The sequence below is a fragment of the Alexandromys fortis genome, unplaced genomic scaffold (genome assembly GCF_014885135.2).
Source record: "Alexandromys fortis isolate MF-2015 unplaced genomic scaffold, M_Fortis_MF-2015_v1.1 scaffold_24, whole genome shotgun sequence".
Classification (NCBI taxonomy): domain Eukaryota; kingdom Metazoa; phylum Chordata; class Mammalia; order Rodentia; family Cricetidae; genus Alexandromys; species Alexandromys fortis.
This window is the reverse complement of record NW_026067906.1, coordinates 8,500,870-8,519,560: the sequence shown is the minus strand read 5'-3', so window position 1 is coordinate 8,519,560 and position 18,691 is coordinate 8,500,870. Positions and strand designations below refer to the sequence as shown.

Here is an 18,691-nt window from a genome sequence, read left to right as displayed (position 1 = left end):
AGCAGGAGTGAGTTCTGGTCCCAGCTTTGTGACTTGAGACAAACGATGATCTTAAGCTCAGGACGTAGGGGAGGAGGATGCAGGACCTGCTGCAGCAGGTGAGATTTACTTCCCATTGAATGGCATGTGAGCTCTCCTTCAGAATTGCACTCAAGGACACCGGCTTCTGAATGTCGGTCGTTTTGTTAGTCATCTGCCAGAGGACTCAGGTTCTTCTCAAGAACACTATTTAGCAAATTGCTGTGAAAGACACATCAGTTTCAGCCCTGACGGTTGTTTTTGCCTTTCACCTCTCATCCTTTCTGTCTATGGAAACCATCTATTTCCCAGAGCTGTATCTTGGAGATTTGGACAAACTGTATCTGTCACAGTGGCATGTATGCAAGATAAATTGTGAACTTTAAGAAGCGGTAGTGAATTTTTTTTTCTTTTGGTCAGGCAGAATGAGCCCAGAGGAAACTTTCTGTTCAGCTTATATCTTCTCTTGTCAGGTCATGCCACACTGATGGTTTTCTACACCCCCCCCCCCACAGAACCCGAGCAGTACCAGGAGGCTCTGGCTTACTTGTCCAGCCAGAGTTGACTCCTTACCCCTGACCAAGATGGCTGTCGTCCAGCCTTTACCAGGGAGCCCCGTTTTCCCCACAGAACTTTCTCATCTCCCGATTTCAAACTCTTCTTTCTTTCCTCTCACCGTAGAATGTTGCTTCCTCCCAGTCTTAGTGGATAAATCTATTAGATTAAATGGACATTTCCGTTTGGAAACACGGCTATTGATAGAATACACTCTTAGGCCTTATGTAAAAGTACAGTTCTCCAAGGTGCTGGTGAGAGATTACTCAACTGCAACCCTGGTTACCAAAATAAAAATAGCTCGCACTTTTAACAAGCAGAACATTTTGAAAGAAAATGCTGTGTTAAATGGAGCGAAGAAAGAACATGTATATTTTTGTCCGACGTTTTATTATATTTTTAACAAGATCAAATAGCTGTCAAAAAGAAAAGCTTATGGTAGTTTATTAAAACGATTACAAAAGTAGAAAGTGGCTTTTAAAAATCCTACTTGCTCTTTGTGTGTGCGCATGAGTGTGTGTGTGTGTTTGCACTTAAGTAGTGCTGTGCACAGAGGCCAGAGACCGATGATAGGAGCTCAGCTGCCTCCCCCATCTCATTCTGTGAGACAGACGCTCTCACTAAAACTGCCTATTGCAGTTCCGGTAGTCTGGCTGTCCACAGAGCTTCTAGATGCCCCATCTCTAATTCCCTGGCCTGGGACCAGAGGCATAAACCCCCACACTCTAATTTTTACATAGTTGTTGAGGATCTGAACGCAGGGACTCGTGTTTCTGTGGCAAGTGCTTTCCAACATCTTTCTAACGTCTCCAGCTGCTCATATTTAATTTTTTAACCCATTAAAAACTGAGAAGTAAGTTCAGAGTTCATATTTATGACTAAAATAAAAAAAAAACCGGCCCTCAGAAAATCAACAGTTTTCCAGTCTTAGATGAAATGGGCGTATCCACAATATTTTTAACAAATGAGATATAATCTTGAGAATCATTAGTATGAATATGGCAAGAATTGGCGTGATGTAGACATCACTGAGAAGCCCCCTAAACCCCTTAAGTGGAAGAACTCAAACTGTCCTCTAGATGGAGCACCAGGCTTTGCTTTATGAGGATAAATTTTCGTATTTTTGTGAAAGTACTTTTAAACTTTCATTTTAACAACAACAACAACAACAATAACAAAATAATGTAAAGAACTGAATTCTTCCCTGTGGCATTTATTGCTGTGAATCCTACCTTTTAATGAGAAAAATGTTATATTTTGTGACGTAATTTATTCGTGTAAGCACTGCAGCGAAGTATATTTGTGTTTAGGTTTTTCCATGAGTTCACTGAGTTCCAGAACCTCTTGGTTTCAGGTCCAAGAGCCGGGGGAGCAGGAGGTGTCTGCAAAGGACTACGCTGTACAGAGAGGAAAGGGTATTAGGAACTGGGACTGTGGGTATAAGGCCAGGTCCCTTGTCTAGTTGGAAGCATTTCCAAAGGTGACTTTAGGGTCTCCCAGTAACCTTCATGAGCACAAAATCTAGATCTTTGAAGCCATCCATTATACCCACCTCATTTTATGAAAGAACCTGAGACCGAGTGAGGTGGCTGCTTCTCTTCCCTTGATGGAGGTGGTGGTGTAGCACGTAATAAAAGCAGCAGTATGGTGAATCTTTCTTGTTTTTTTTTTTTTTTTTTTGCCTCTTCCTAACGTCACTGTCTTCTTTTTGTTGTTGCTTTGGTGTTTTGAATTGTGTTCCTCTAAGGATATGGAGTCTTTGGAAAGCTTACCAAGGAAGCCGAGGTGTCCCAGGAAACTTCTTATGTGTAACCAGACATTAAGCATGTGACCAATTGGTCCCTTGGGGACTTCAACTCTTCAGCAGTTTGTAGGGAAAATGAAGCCATGGGGATGTCTGACCTGAGATGGATGATAACCTAGGATCTGAGACACCCGTCTAATCGTCCTCACAGTTCGGGGGAATTCCCCTGTAGTTTTCTGGCAAGTTCCCTTTGTTTCTAAACTGGCCAAAGTTAATTTCTGATGTTTTTGTAGCCAGAGAACATTTCTGTCACGTTCTCCAACCACGCAGCACGATCCTTACACTGCAATTTTAAAGAACTTGGAAAGATCACCAAGGATAATTCTAACTAAGCTACACAAGAAAATCAGAGCGCTTTTCTCTTATGACCCGAATAAGAAACATAACCACAGCTATGCATCTTTTTAGCTGTGAGTTTAATTATAGTTATGATGAGCTAACAACATAGTTATAATAAATACGTGTATAAATGGAACTTGTTTTCTCTTATATGACATTATACCAGAGAATATGCTAAAAGCCATATTGCGATATAGCTTTTACATTGATTCTTTTCTGATTGTAAAATTAATATATATTTTGCCCAGTTTTCCTCCTAGGTCTTAAAAACTATATAAAATGAATAAACTTTAGTGCATTTTCCTATTGAAAATGATAGAAAAACAAACTCCATGTTGCCAAAATACTACAAGCAAGAAGCCATAGCAAAATATGATGGTTGAATCAGACAGAAAGGATGAGAAATAATGAGACATGGAAGTTTTTTTCACCCTTTCAAATCATTCTCACAAACATCTGGCTTAGCTGCTATTTAGAAAATAAGTTAGAGAACCTCATATTTTCTTTTTAGTGTAATTCTTTTTCATGTATCTAGCGAGCAGACCATTCCCCCTTGGAAGAATTAAGAATGTCAATTTTAAAATGAAGTTGATGGTTATTAGTTTCCTCGGCTGAATTAGAACGAATCTATGGACTCACCCAACATTGATTTGTGAGCTAACTTGTCTCCTGTATTCACAGCAAACTCTCCTAAAAGTCGCCAAGTCATTCATACCTAGTGGCATTTCAGGACAGAGTGCACAATTTGGCAGGGCCAGGACGTGCAGAACCCCCGTCATCAACGTTGACTTCCAAAAGTGACCAGCAGAGGGCTTCTCTGTGCTTGCAAGAAATGACTTGCTAATGGGCAATACCTGGCATAAGTGGAAGAGAGCCGACTTGATTAAATATAAGCTCAGGTTAAGGGAAAATCAGTTTTCTGCACACAAAGCTCTGCTGGATAAAATTAAAGTAGAAAGATTGGTTACACGAACAAAGTTTCTGTGACTCTTGGCTTTAATACTTGGCTTGCTCATGTTCTCCTCAAAGAGCATGAGGCAAATGTCACAGAGAAGAGCATAGGTAAAATCCAGCAGTGGGTGAGGCCCACTCGTGTTAGCTTTTGCTATATACAGTGCTCTTATGAGGCTTTTTAACTGGGGTACAGTTGTGTACTTGACCTAGTTTTTATTGGCTTGTGAACAATGATTAGGAAATTCGCAGGAATTTTACGAGCCAGCTGCAATTATATTGTACTCAAAGTTGGCAAAACTGTGAAGATTTATATCATGGGAACCCACAGATGCTGCAAACCGTGGTCCTGCACGTTGCCCAGCGTGCTAAGTATTATCTGTATTCCGCTGGGTGTAAAACCCTGCTCACACCAGATGTCAGCACAATCGCCATTGAAAGTGTGATCCATCCTTTTACAAGTCCGTAGATCCACTGGGCTCCTTGTCCACTGCTAAGTGAGCTGGAGGCTAGAGCTGGAAACCACCCTGGTCTCAGGAGTGCAGGACAAGGTGTGGAGGATGAGCTGGTGAACCGAAGACTTGATGTGCCTGGGAGCCCTGATCTGCAATTGCTGTCTCTGTTTCCTTGGCTTATTTAGCCCTCCCTGGCCATTTACCAGGTGTGGTAAATGATCTTTTCCCATGAATGATTAAATTAAGTTTTAGTACTATCTCTTAAAATTCTGCCACCTTTCAGTGACACTTCATATGGCCTCTGATATGGTTGATGTACTAATGTTGTTATTCATACATGTAGTGGGAGTTCAGATTTATTAACGCCACACTCAGCTTGGTTGTCAAACTAATTTGACTTATTATTAATTAATATTTATTAAAGACAGCATGTCACGTAACCTGGGCTTCTTTTGGATTCATTATGTGGTCCAGGCTGGTTTAAACTTCTGCTACTCAGCCTCTCTAGGATTAGAAGTGTGATAACTGGGTGGTGGCCCACGCCTTTAATCCCAGCACTTGAGGCAGAGGCAGGCAGATCTCTGAGTTTGAGGCCAGCCTAGTCTACCAAGTGAGTTCTAGGACAGCCAAGGCTACACAGAGAAACCTCATCTCAAAAAACAACAAGAACAAGAACAACAAAATTGTTTGAGCCATATCCCTGGCTTATTGTCTTTTTTTTTTTTTTTGCAAACCAACAATCTAGTTTTCTATGTTAGAGGCCTCTAAAGGTGACACACCAGCTCTGTTGAAGACAGCTCCCTGTCATGTGTTTTCTTGCTGTGTGTACCTGTGTGCCTATTAATACACACCCTGGCTTTAATACTCCTTAAGAGAAGATCCCTGCCTCCTCAAAATGGTCCCCTCTTCAGTATCCTCTCCTATCTTGTCAGCACGTTATTCTTTGTGACACCATTTCTATCAGCTTTATAATAACCACCCAAAGTCACTTCCGGTACTACATGTGACGTCAGTACTCTGGAGGCTGAGAGAAGAGGATTTCATTATCAAGGCCAGCAGTGTCTACAGAAGAGTTTCAGACAAGCTTTGCTGCATAAGATCGCCCTCCCCACCCAAAACAAACGAACACCTGACTGGCCAACTAAACCAAAATTGTCGAACAAAAAAGCCAAACGAAGCTAACCAAGCAGCCACACAAACAGAAACTGGATGACAACAAAGGGTACCTGTATCCATTTTCATGAATAAAACAACTTGCAGTGTATTTCATGATATCCAAAACTGCATTTTGTCCGAGGTCTGTGGCCAAAAATGACATTACTGCCCATTCAATTAGTTATCCCAGAAAGCATCCTCCCTTACATTTCCTTCCTCTGAGAGCCACATTTGATTAAACAGCAAATTCTATTAGTTTGTTTCTAAATATTTCTGGACTAATAGCTTTCTTCAGGCTGCACATGTTCTATCCTAGACCAAATGGCTCTCATCTTTTACGGACTTTTACCATGCCTGATTTCCTTCATTTACGGGTGTCTTTGAATACAGACTGGTTTTTCAAGTCGCCAGAGACAGGTGCGTGTGTGTAAATGTCTCTGTGGTTTCATCCTTGCATGGGTGTGCACACACGCATGCAGTCCTCTGCTGCTCTTTTGCTTCAGATGTTCCACTAGCTTCCGTGGCCTTTGAGAAAGAGCCCAAAGGCTTTGCTTTCTCCTCACTTTGCTATCTCCACCTTCCAGCCCTCCTCCCGGGGCTCCCTTGCCCATTCTGCTCCACACACACTAGGTCTCTCAATCAGCTACAGAAGCAATTTTTCCTGCTTGGTAGACTAAGGGACATTCCCAGAAACCAAAGCCAAAGCAAGAAGAGGACTTAGATTTCCTTCAATATGGAGTCATGATTATAATTCAGACTCTAAGAACATTTAGGCTAAGAAACAAGAAACTCCTAGAACACATGATAGCAGTAGATACATTTTTGGGGGTATGGGGGGGTGATAGATACATCCTAAACTCTGGTGATAATAGGATTCTCCCAGAAAATGCTAACCATATAAACAACACACAGTACTGCAAAACCGTTGAGAGAAGCAAACTACAATCCTTGGGATTGAAACCATTGCTGCTTGCTCCCCAGGACCTTAAAATACCTTCTCCCAGCAATTTAAAGTAGGTGCACACAAACGCTGATGATACAAGCAGGTATCACAGGCATGAGAAGCTAGTTCCCCTCACTCTATTTAGTACCTCCTGTAATGTTCTAGATCGTGTAAATCCAGCATGTTGTAGTAGTCCAGCGAACACGAGAGGTGCAGAAGTAAGATGTTGACAAGAGGAAATGTGTTGGAGGAACATTACTTCTGGATAATGCAAAGCCAATCACTCTACAGCAGCCTGAAAAATGAATGTCCTTATAATCTATAGCGTGGTGACTTTGGGGTCTAAACTTTAAGTTGAAGTAATGACTAATATAGATATGATTTATGAAATATTACCTGTCCTCATATGGTGAAGCTAAGATAGATTTCACATCTAAAATAAATTATATGAAACATCCCAGGCATAATCACACAACACACAGCTTGAAAGCATATGTAGAATTCTTCAGATTATTTTATTGTAATAGGTAATCTTATATTATTATAGTATTATAATAAAAGAGTGAAACTCATAGTGCTAAAAATTCATCTTAGAGATAGATTTTTTGGTATCTCAATGATAACACAAATTCTGGGAAAAAAAAATTATGGAACCAGCAATGTGTTAGGTTTAGCAAAGCAAATGAGGAATTTCATTTGTACTGAATTTGAATTTCTCTAGTAGACTGTGCTATTGTGGCAGTCACATGTTAGCTACTGTAGACGTGATCTCAATTCATGTAAATGGATGTTACATAAATATTCTAGGGAAATACATTTTCTTCCAAGGCAACGAATTTTATTACAAAACCTCATTATCATTGATACACACACACACACACACACACCACGAGGTCAGAGTTTTCCCATTCTTGCAAGTTGTTTTGAATGTGGTGGGTTGGGGCCAAAAGGTTGTTGGGTGTTAACTTTCTGAAGCTCATATTCCATGTGGGAAAATGCACAGTGCTTTGTGGCAGAAAGGGAACTGTTTATTGCTTTTGCATTTTGTACTTGACTCAGGCTTCTTATGAACTTAGAATCTCTTCATAAACTGGCAGATGACTCACATTTTGCCTAAGTTCCTTTGTCAGGCTAGAAAGAAATATAAAAGCTGTCATTCTGACAGCAATAATCGCACATAGAAATAGTCATAAATTCCCGTTTTGTGTCCCTGGGTCTAATCTTTCATCTAGACGCTCTGTTCTGCTGGAGCTATTCATGGAAGCCTATTTTGCTTATTTTAATGCTGACTACCATTTCAGGTAACAAGTTCAGGATGGAGTTAGTTGAAAAAGAACTTGGCATTTCGTTATTGCTTTCTTTGTCATTGTTTCTTCCTCTTTTGAAATTTCTTCTCTATGAGAAGCCTTGACAGAGGGGAGTGGAGGGAAGTCACACGGCAAGCCTCTACTTATAAAAGAATGCTACATTGAGGATTATTTTTTTTTTAGGGTGGTAATTTTTACTGCTTTGTTTAATAGACAAAACACCTTCCGGTTTCTGAATACCGAGTTTAAAAACAGAAAAAGAGAAAAAAGTCAGATGATATAGTCTTGGAATTTTCAATTTTACTCAGTAAAAATTGAAGTGATACTTTTGAATCAAAAGATGCCAGATGAAATTTGAGGTGAAAATTCAGTTATTAAATTTAATTAATTTTTTTGTGCTCTCAAAGTTTATATGAGAAACGTGAAGTTCACGTGACTTTCTAGGCAATTTTCAAGTGCATTAAAAACAACTAGGGCAGGGAACCCTGATTGCTCTTTGGGCTGACGAGGGAGGGGGACTTGATTGGGGAGGGGGAGGGAAAGGGGAGGCGGCGGTGGGGAAGAGACAGAAATCTTTAATTAATTAATAAAGAAATAAATAAATTAAAAAAAAGAAAGTAAAAAAACCCAACTAGGTTTGTAATCCAACTATCAAATCATAAAACTTCACTTTGATTTCAATTCAAGAGTTTTCTATATGTGCATCATTTTTGAAAAAGTTAAGTTTCAAGGCAAGAAATCGAGGTGGTATTAGCTAGAGAAAACACTTCTGAATTTTGAATTCCAACATCTGTCACATCACACACTGTTTCATAAGCAAAGCTAAGAAAAGCTGTAGACTAGCCAGGGGAAGGGAAGCAAAGGCTTAGTAACATATGTTGATTTATAGCATTTTACACAAAAACCTTACTTCCTTAAATCTGAGAAAGTTCTTTGGAAGGCAATTTTCCTTATGTTCTAAACAGAGTGTAGCCATCGCTTCTCAATTAGTCTATATTGACACATTAAAAAAAAAGAGATGATTTTGTGGTTTTGACCGTGGCTTAATAGATACATATTTCTGGACCATGTTTAGAATGTAATCTTGAGTTACTAACTTAATTATCTGTGCAGACTTAGTTGTCCAATTAGTTCAAGGATAACAGATGATGGACTTTTTAGCAAATATTATTGAATGCCTGCTTTACTTTAAAACATATGCATTAAAACTTCAGAATGAGTGTTCACGTGTGTGTTGTAGACAGGCACATAGCTATTTTTTAATGCTATTTGTGTGTATATTTCATGATTACTTTTTATTGAGTGGGCATACATTTTTTTTGTTGTTGCTTCATGGAATTAGGTGTTTTTCATCAATGGAGAATTAAGATCACATGGAACAATAATATCACGTGATCAGGGAATGCGGGACAATAACAGGAAACTGGGTATGTAATGGATATTGCATGTATCAGTCATTGGATACTTTGAACTTATTGCATAGCAAGTGTCTGGGAAACACCAAACAGTAATAATTGCTATGTGGTACTGATGTAGTCAGATGCTTTTTCTTATTGTAGCCTGTCTGCTGAGTGAGAGGGACAGGGGCAAGGTAGTTCACAGAATCTGCTCTAAGAAATGTGGACTCACTGCGTATGCCTGGCGTTCATTTGTTTGTGGGCTCAGAGCATCTCTTTTGTTGCTCAGTACAAAGGATAGCGTTTCTCTGATGCTGCCCTCGGCAGTCAATCACTTCTGGATAAGCGTGCCCAACTGCGGGAACAAGAACTCTTTCTTTGTGATCTAAACAGGTACTTGCCATTGAGGATGGAAAAGTAGAATATTAGGAATGGTTTTTAGTACGTGCTGAGCTGTTTTTTTTTCTTTTCAAATCCGCATTTGTTCTAACGTGTTTAACAGCTCTCTGGGCTGATGAAACCGTCAACTTATATTGGACCATATTAGGATTTCAGTTGAAAATATGTGCACATAGTTTTAACTTAATTTTTAAGAATAAAATGCTATATTGTAGACACTGTAGGGAAAGTTGATTAGATTTCATTCCACCTGTCCTCATCCTCAAAGGCTACTGTTTTGTGACTAAGGAGATGTGGATGATGAACCAGCACTTAGGAATGCAATGGTTATTCTATGACATTAGAGGACATAACCAAGTATTGTTTGGATGCTCGCATCTTGCAAGGTTACAACAGGCTGCTATCAGCTAGAGAGGTGTGTGATGTGCAGGTGTGTGGCCGGCTGTAACTGATACAGGCTCAGGCAAGAAGCTGCCTTTCATCGCTAACGAGAGACTCGGCCAAAGAGCTGAACGTGAGTTCTACAGCCTCAGATGCTGTGTGTAGCAAGCTGGGGTTTTCCTTCAGTCGCTTTATCCCATAACGGTGTTCATCCGCATCTGAGCCCACGACGAGCACTCCCACTTGTAAGATGTCGTCATAGTGAAGACCGGCAATTTGGCTTCCGTTCAGGGAGAGAGAGAGAGAGAGAGAGAGAGTCCACTGAAATGAACATTGTGAGAAAGCTCAACTTAATGGTACCTTGGAGTGTTTTCTCGTTTCAGGTGCTGCTGTTTTCCTTACAAGGTAAGGACTTTCGTGTTTTGACCTTTATTTATCGTGAAGGTCATTTATCATTTATCTTTATTCTCTCTTGAAATTTATATAGTTTCCTTTTCAGTTAGTTCTCAAGCATTCTGAAGTCGTTAGAATAGGTATGTACTAAATAACATCCTGGCAGTTTTACTGAATTCTTAAGAATGCAGAGAATTTTAAACCTTTTCTTGAAACTTTTTGAATTTTCTTTAGTGACTATTTAAAATCACGCCTTTGTCATTATACTATCAGTGTAACTTACTCCTATCAAACACTTTGCAATTATTTCCTTTATTTAATTAAGCACTTGTAACTTTATGATAGACGGGAATAAAGTATTTAAACTTGCTTCATGTCATTAAAATCTCAAAGAGATCTAACTTTAGCATTTGAGGTTGTGAATTAATTTTCAATTTTTATAGCAAGTTTACCTATAAACTATTTTTTATTCAATTTTTCATGGAGATGGCATTCATTTATATCTATTTTTTACTTCTTGATCCCTAAGAAAGAGTCTACGTTTAGGAGCTTAGAGGGAAATGGAAGAAATGACGGAAGTGGGAAAGAAGCATCAAAGTCGCTATCTTCCTCTTAAGAACAAGTAGCACCTTGTTCTCAAGGAGAACGGCGTAGCTGCTATGCTGGAGGGACCCTGAGATTGGCTTGTTCACCATCATCATTTTGTGGCTTGCTTTACAGCATGCTGTAGCCTGCCAACTACTAAGCTGCAGGGCCAGAACGCGAACAGTTCTGCGATTCCATGCCTAGCCCTCACTTCCTTGCGTGATGCCACTGTAGAAATCCACAGACCGTCACTATAGTTTCTGCATTGTTGCTCACCTCAGGTGTATCACAGATTCTTCGCTGGTCAGAGTCCTTGAAAAGAATAAAATAGCTAGTTGTGAGTCTCAATCCACGTTTTAGAATCTGGGTAAAAATGATTTGTGAAGTAGCAGTGTGTTGAAGTCTCACCAATCTGTATTTATCTCTGGCAGGATACGTTTGTACATCATCTATCCCGACAGAGACATCCGAGTGAGTATTTCTTTGTCTCTCTGTTCTGAAACTCCAAAGCAATGAGAATATGCCAAGTTCAACAGATGGCTTTGTCTGTGTTTTTTTTTTTTTAAATAACAAGTGAAATTGACCCAAAGCTTCAGATATTCTTCTTTGAAATATTTCCAAACATTAGAAATGAATGGGCATTCCTTTCTTGTTTGTAAGAAGATCTTGCTGTTGTCCACTGCCCGTAGGTCCCAAAGAGACATTTCTTTCATTTCATAGATTTAAAGAAGTTATATCCAGTAATATGTCTCTTTACGTTTTCACATACATTATTGACTGCTAATGTATTATTGTTAACATAAATTAAAACTGATTTTAGTGCTTAAATGACTAAAAATGGTTCTAGTAATAAATAATGAAATAGTTTTAACTGCTTTGCTTAAAAGCAGAATTATAGTAATTGGATTATAAAGGAATACTTTTATTGATAAAAATAAAATAAAAATATCAAATCCCATAGCTTATGTTATGTGTAACTTAGTGAACTAATGGTTTGATTTGGATAGCTGGCAATTAAATGTCCTTACATTTTTATATCACGCTACTTTTAAATGACATGGAACAGATGAAATTTGAATATTACATTTGGAAAGGTAAATGCCCCCTTGATAAATATTTACTTCAACAAACTCACAAAGTTCTAGGGAGACTAGACTATGTTTTTCGGTGATATAATACTACATTATTTTGCTTGTTACTCAGTCTCAAAGTTCCTTCCTAAAATTCCACGTATATCAGAGCCCAGTGAGATTTGGGGCCAGTCCCGAATTTTGTAACATGAGACAGCTTCACCACCCAAACCTCACTCTTTCGAAGAGGGGAGGGGGTCCTTTAAATGTTAAGCCAAGAAAGGCCCCTTTGATAAAGGGATGGAGATCTGGAGGCAAACACCAGCTCCCTCTTGGGAAAGGCTGTTCAGGTTGCCCAGGGGCCTCTGACTACACAAGTTCTTTGTGTTTTCTTGCAGAAGTGAGTTCCATGAAAAGGGACAGAAAGGAGCTCTGTTAGGACCGCAGGTAGGTTAAGCCTCAGCTGGAGCGAGGCAGAGAAAGAATTCATTCCGCTTTGGCCTCTGCTGTCACATCAACAATGAGACCTTTGTGGAGGGAACGGAATGCTAAAAACAAGACAGGAAGGAGCGTGATGAGGCGAAGGCGTTTCTCTGCAGCTTTTATTGTGTTTTATTTTTTGCGACCCTCCACTATATCCTCGGTTCTCATTGATTTGTTTGGAATGAAACACTTTTTTCTTCCTCTTCTTCCACCTAAGGAACCCACACATAGGCTTCAGTGTTGATGTGGATTGGATACAATCTACTTGCTGGAACCTTTGAATGACTTAAAAATTAAATACAGTATTGGGCAGGACAGCAGCAACAAGGCAAACACATCTAAGAAGAAATGGAGAAAGACTGAGATGACATGAATTAGATACATCCAAAGGGCACTGAACATATCCTTATATACTGACAGACATCTTTTGTATTTTCTAAAACATCCAAACTATGGCTATTTTCTAAAGAGCAGCTTACTTGTAAATTTGAGAACATTTTGCTTCCTTCTTCTTATATATAGAAGGGATACTGAGTAACACGATTGCCACATCATCAAAATATGTTGGAATGTTCAAGTAAATGGGCTTCAGGAAATATTTCTCTATGAAAGACAGATAATAAACTAGAGATTTAGTGTGGGGAAGACTTTCTTTGGGGAAGTAATATGATTTGAGTATTTATGTAGCTATCAGTCTTAACGTTCAAGGGAACTTTTGACAAATCCTGAAATCCAAACAATTTCTCTTTGGAAATTATTTTCACTTATGGGTAGATGTGTGTCTACATGCCAGTATGTGCTCCTGAGCCTGAAGCATTGGGTTCCACGGCGCTGGACTTTCAGGTGGTTGTTGAGTCGCCTGATGTGGGCACAAGTAACTGAATCCAGTTCCTCTGAATTCAGCAAGTGCTCTTAACCAGTAAACCGTCTCTTCAAACTCTGAAATACTATAAGTATTTCCTGCTTGGTACATTCATCCTTTGTGGCTATATTTTATTAGAGTAAACTGAAGAAAATGAATAGATGCAGAAGACAAATGTGTAGCAGTCTTTCTCTTACTGCCAGCCCCCAAATCATGACATGGAGACTTATTGTTAATTATGAATGCCTGGCCTTAACTTAGCTTTTTTTTTTCTAGCTAGTTCTTTTCGGTTAAACTTAAATTAAACCATTTTTATTAATCTATATGCTGTCCTGAGGCTCATTTTCCTTATCCACATACTGGCTATCCAGCCTTTCTGCTCTTTCTGCTTCTAGCTGACTGGCCCCCAGCTGCCTGGCTCTTCTTTTCTCTCTGCCTGCCAGCCCAGTTTATTCCTCCTCTGCCTAGCTATTGGCCATTCATCTTTTTATTAGACCAACAAGGCGCCTTAGTCAGGCAAGGTGAAATAGCAACACATCTTTACATAGTTAAACAACTGTTCTGTAACACAAACAAATGTAACACATCTTTACTTAAACAAATATTCTCTTCCAGAACATAAATACGATATAAATTATTGACAATTTAGAAGACAAAACAAATTCATTTTTTTTTGTTGAGATTTGGGATTCTTTTTTTTTTTTTTTTGGTTTTTCGAGACAGGGTTTCTCTGTAGCTTTGGTGCCTGTCCTGGAACTAGCTCTTGTAGACCAGGCTGGCCTCGAACTCGCAGAGATCCACCTGCCTCTGCCTCCCGTTTTTTTTTTTTTTTTTTTGGTTTTTCGAGACAGGGTTTCTCTGTAGCTTTGGTGCCTGTCCTGGAACTAGCTCTTGTAGACCAGGCTGGCCTCGAACTCGCAGAGATCCACCTGCCTCTGCCTCCCGAGTGAGAGATTTGGGATTCTTGTGTGTGTGTGTGTAGTTTGGTGTATTTGGACATGTCATTGAGACTGCGCCTGTAGCTTACAGGGTTTGCATCTCCATGTCATTGATAGATAACTTCCCTTATGCCCCGCAGGCTGTTTGGTACCTTCATTCCTTTGAAATCTAGCCAGCAGGAGGAAGCTTCCTGCTCCACAATAATTTGGTTTCTTCATATCCTGTGTCCAAAGTTTATTGTCCCGGGCTTTGCCATTTTCTGTGGATGGTTGGAGACTGAAACATAAGCAGATGCTTATGCTTCCATAGGAAGTACTTCATCTATGGAATCATCTTCCTTGTCATGGGGTCCTAAAAAATAACCTTGAATAGCCATGGAAATAATAATTCAGTTTAAGGAGAATTCTGTGTTTCAGAAGCCGCAGTAGGAGGATGATTGGTTTCAGTCTAGCCTGGGCTATGTAGGGATACCATGTCTGAGGAAAAACCAAACCCTCAGAAGAATGCTCGTGTACAAAGCTTCTTGTCTATTATGGGTAGCAGTTAAAATGAGTTTTCTGCGATAATTTTGAAGGGCGTGCTTGCCAGTAGAGCATATTAACCAAAAAGTTCATCTGTATAATTTATTAGAAATGAATTATAATAAATTCTGGTGGTAAAGATAAAAAGCCTCTTCCATTCTGGTGACTGAACACTCTAGATTGAAAAACTAGTGTGAGCTGGGCCCTAAATGGGCATATGAAGAGCCCCGTGGATGGAATCGGCCCAGTGTGCATTTGTATGTCGTAAGTATCTATTTAATCTGCCTACAGGAGTTAGGCTAATGCCTCTCCTCTGTTACCAAGAGGGGATGCCTTTGCTTTGCCTTGGTGTCCATTTTAGGCAGGATGAAGTGCAGGAGACTTGCTTGCCCTTCTGTTTCCTGTAGCCCCATGAACGCGTGTCAAGATCAGTTAACGTCAATTAAGGTCTCAAAGGAGAAATATGACAGGGAGCAACGAGGTCACAGTCACGCAGTGCACTGCTTAGAAAGAGGCTGGAAGGCCACGTACGTTGGGTTCATTCCTTTGCCGTAAGCAAACAGCCCTGATAGATGGATAACTGTCTGCAGAAATATGCTGGTAGTGACGTCAGCAAGGCAAGCCTAGGCACAGACTTCTATAAATGGCAGGCACGTCAGTGTTACAGTGCGTTCCCTGTGCAAGGCACACGTCTGTGGTCCCGAGCACCCTCCTGTGGAGGTGTGACCAGGAAGGAGAAAGAACAGGCTGTCCTCTTTCGTCAGTTGTGTGAGAGTGTGTATCCACTGCCACATTCTTTGTCCTTCATCCGATAATTCTCCTGCAGCAGGCACTGAGGCCAACCAAGACTTGGGCTGAAATCGCATTCCTATCCACAGTTCTGAACAGCACGAGGCACATTCCCATTTGAACAGTATCTTTTGTTCCAGTTCAGTTGGTACTTGTGGCTGACGTGCCAGGGGTCATGTTTTATACATATAAACAAGAATAACCATGCTTGTAATTCAGAAATTTCATGTCTCCAGGGATCTGTGAAAAATAGCATTTCTGTTCAAGTGGTTTATTGAGCCTTAGTCACCATGAATTATTTGATGTTATGTACATAACACAAGAAAAAAATGCCCCACTTATCAAAGTGGTACACTATTCTAACTTCAGATATGCTCTGAATCTAAAACTGAGTATGAAACTTTATACAAGTGAAACTCATTACAACCCTGCGTAGACAGAAGGGATGTTGAGTTGTCAGGGAGCTGGTGTGCTAAGTGGTCATTGGGATTTCCTTAGAGAAGGTCAGAGTTGAGTGGAACAAGAAAAAAAATACATGCATTTGCTTTAGTCCAATGTTATAAAGTATATTAAGTTTAAAATTACATTTATTTATCTTTGTGTGTGTGTACAGAGGCATGCATATATATGGAGAGAGAGAGAGAGAGAGAGAGAGAGAGAGAGAGAGAGAAAGAGAGAGAGAGAGAGAGAGAGAGGGAGGGAGAAAAAACAGAGAGAGGGGGGGAAGAGAGGGAGGGAGAGAGAGAGAGAGAGAGAGAGAGTCCACTGAAATGAACATTGTGAGAAAGCTCAACTTAATGGTACCTTGGAGTGTTTTCTCGTTTCAGGTGCTGCTGTTTTCCTTACAAGGTAAGGACTTTCGTGTTTTGACCTTTATTTATCGTGAAGGTCATTTATCATTTATCTTTATTCTCTCTTGAAATTTATATAGTTTCCTTTTCAGTTAGTTCTCAAGCATTCTGAAGTCGTTAGAATAGGTATGTACTAAATAACATCCTGGCAGTTTTACTGAATTCTTAAGAATGCAGAGAATTTTAAACCTTTTCTTGAAACTTTTTGAATTTTCTTTAGTGACTATTTAAAATCACGCCTTTGTCATTATACTATCAGTGTAACTTACTCCTATCAAACACTTTGCAATTATTTCCTTTATTTAATTAAGCACTTGTAACTTTATGATAGACGGGAATAAAGTATTTAAACTTGCTTCATGTCATTAAAATCTCAAAGAGATCTAACTTTAGCATTTGAGGTTGTGAATTAATTTTCAATTTTTATAGCAAGTTTACCTATAAACTATTTTTTATTCAATTTTTCATGGAGATGGCATTCATTTATATCTATTTTTTACTTCTTGATCCCTAAGAAAGAGTCTACGTTTAGGAGCTTAGAGGGAAATGGAAGAAATGACGGAAGTGGGAAAGAAGCATCAAAGTCGCTATCTTCCTCTTAAGAACAAGTAGCACCTTGTTCTCAAGGAGAACGGCGTAGCTGCTATGCTGGAGGGACCCTGAGATTGGCTTGTTCACCATCATCATTTTGTGGCTTGCTTTACAGCATGCTGTAGCCTGCCAACTACTAAGCTGCAGGGCCAGAACGCGAACAGTTCTGCGATTCCATGCCTAGCCCTCACTTCCTTGCGTGATGCCACTGTAGAAATCCACAGACCGTCACTATAGTTTCTGCATTGTTGCTCACCTCAGGTGTATCACAGATTCTTCGCTGGTCAGAGTCCTTGAAAAGAATAAAATAGCTAGTTGTGAGTCTCAATCCACGTTTTAGAATCTGGGTAAAAATGATTTGTGAAGTAGCAGTGTGTTGAAGTCTCACCAATCTGTATTTATCTCTGGCAGGATACGTTTGTACATCATCTATCCCGACAGAGACATCCGAGTGAGTATTTCTTTGTCTCTCTGTTCTGAAACTCCAAAGCAATGAGAATATGCCAAGTTCAACAGATGGCTTTGTCTGTGTTTTTTTTTTTTTAAATAACAAGTGAAATTGACCCAAAGCTTCAGATATTCTTCTTTGAAATATTTCCAAACATTAGAAATGAATGGGCATTCCTTTCTTGTTTGTAAGAAGATCTTGCTGTTGTCCACTGCCCGTAGGTCCCAAAGAGACATTTCTTTCATTTCATAGATTTAAAGAAGTTATATCCAGTAATATGTCTCTTTACGTTTTCACATACATTATTGACTGCTAATGTATTATTGTTAACATAAATTAAAACTGATTTTAGTGCTTAAATGACTAAAAATGGTTCTAGTAATAAATAATGAAATAGTTTTAACTGCTTTGCTTAAAAGCAGAATTATAGTAATTGGATTATAAAGGAATACTTTTATTGATAAAAATAAAATAAAAATATCAAATCCCATAGCTTATGTTATGTGTAACTTAGTGAACTAATGGTTTGATTTGGATAGCTGGCAATTAAATGTCCTTACATTTTTATATCACGCTACTTTTAAATGACATGGAACAGATGAAATTTGAATATTACATTTGGAAAGGTAAATGCCCCCTTGATAAATATTTACTTCAACAAACTCACAAAGTTCTAGGGAGACTAGACTATGTTTTTCGGTGATATAATACTACATTATTTTGCTTGTTACTCAGTCTCAAAGTTCCTTCCTAAAATTCCACGTATATCAGAGCCCAGTGAGATTTGGGGCCAGTCCCGAATTTTGTAACATGAGACAGCTTCACCACCCAAACCTCACTCTTTCGAAGAGGGGAGGGGGTCCTTTAAATGTTAAGCCAAGAAAGGCCCCTTTGATAAAGGGATGGAGATCTGGAGGCAAACACCAGCTCCCTCTTGGGAAAGGCTGTTCAGGTTGCCCAGGGGCCTCTGACTACACAAGTTCTTTGTGTTTTCTTGCAGAAGTGAGTTCCATGAAAAGGGACAGAAAGGAGCTCTGTTAGGACCGCAGGTAGGTTAAGCCTCAGCTGGAGCGAGGCAGAGAAAGAATTCATTCCGCTTTGGCCTCTGCTGTCACATCAACAATGAGACCTTTGTGGAGGGAACGGAATGCTAAAAACAAGACAGGAAGGAGCGTGATGAGGCGAAGGCGTTTCTCTGCAGCTTTTATTGTGTTTTATTTTTTGCGACCCTCCACTATATCCTCGGTTCTCATTGATTTGTTTGGAATGAAACACTTTTTTCTTCCTCTTCTTCCACCTAAGGAACCCACACATAGGCTTCAGTGTTGATGTGGATTGGATACAATCTACTTGCTGGAACCTTTGAATGACTTAAAAATTAAATACAGTATTGGGCAGGACAGCAGCAACAAGGCAAACACATCTAAGAAGAAATGGAGAAAGACTGAGATGACA

The 18,691-nt window shown here is 39.6% G+C and overlaps 1 protein-coding gene across 4 annotated transcripts in view; it reads left to right on the top strand.

The window, feature by feature from the left end:
• Window positions 1-16,116: 16,116 nt before the first annotated feature.
• Window positions 16,117-18,691, top strand: part of Otogl (otogelin like) — a 121,477-nt gene continuing 118,902 nt past the window's right edge. For 2 of the 4 annotated variants that reach the window (XM_050135533.1, XM_050135530.1), the window contains exons 1-3: window positions 16,117-16,195; window positions 17,200-17,239; window positions 18,237-18,285. In XM_050135533.1, coding sequence (XP_049991490.1) covers window positions 16,117-16,195; window positions 17,200-17,239; window positions 18,237-18,285 — 168 coding nt within the window. The remainder of the gene's footprint in view (window positions 16,196-17,199; window positions 17,240-18,236; window positions 18,286-18,691) is intronic. The other 2 variants (XM_050135532.1, XM_050135531.1) reach the window with 1 other exon arrangement.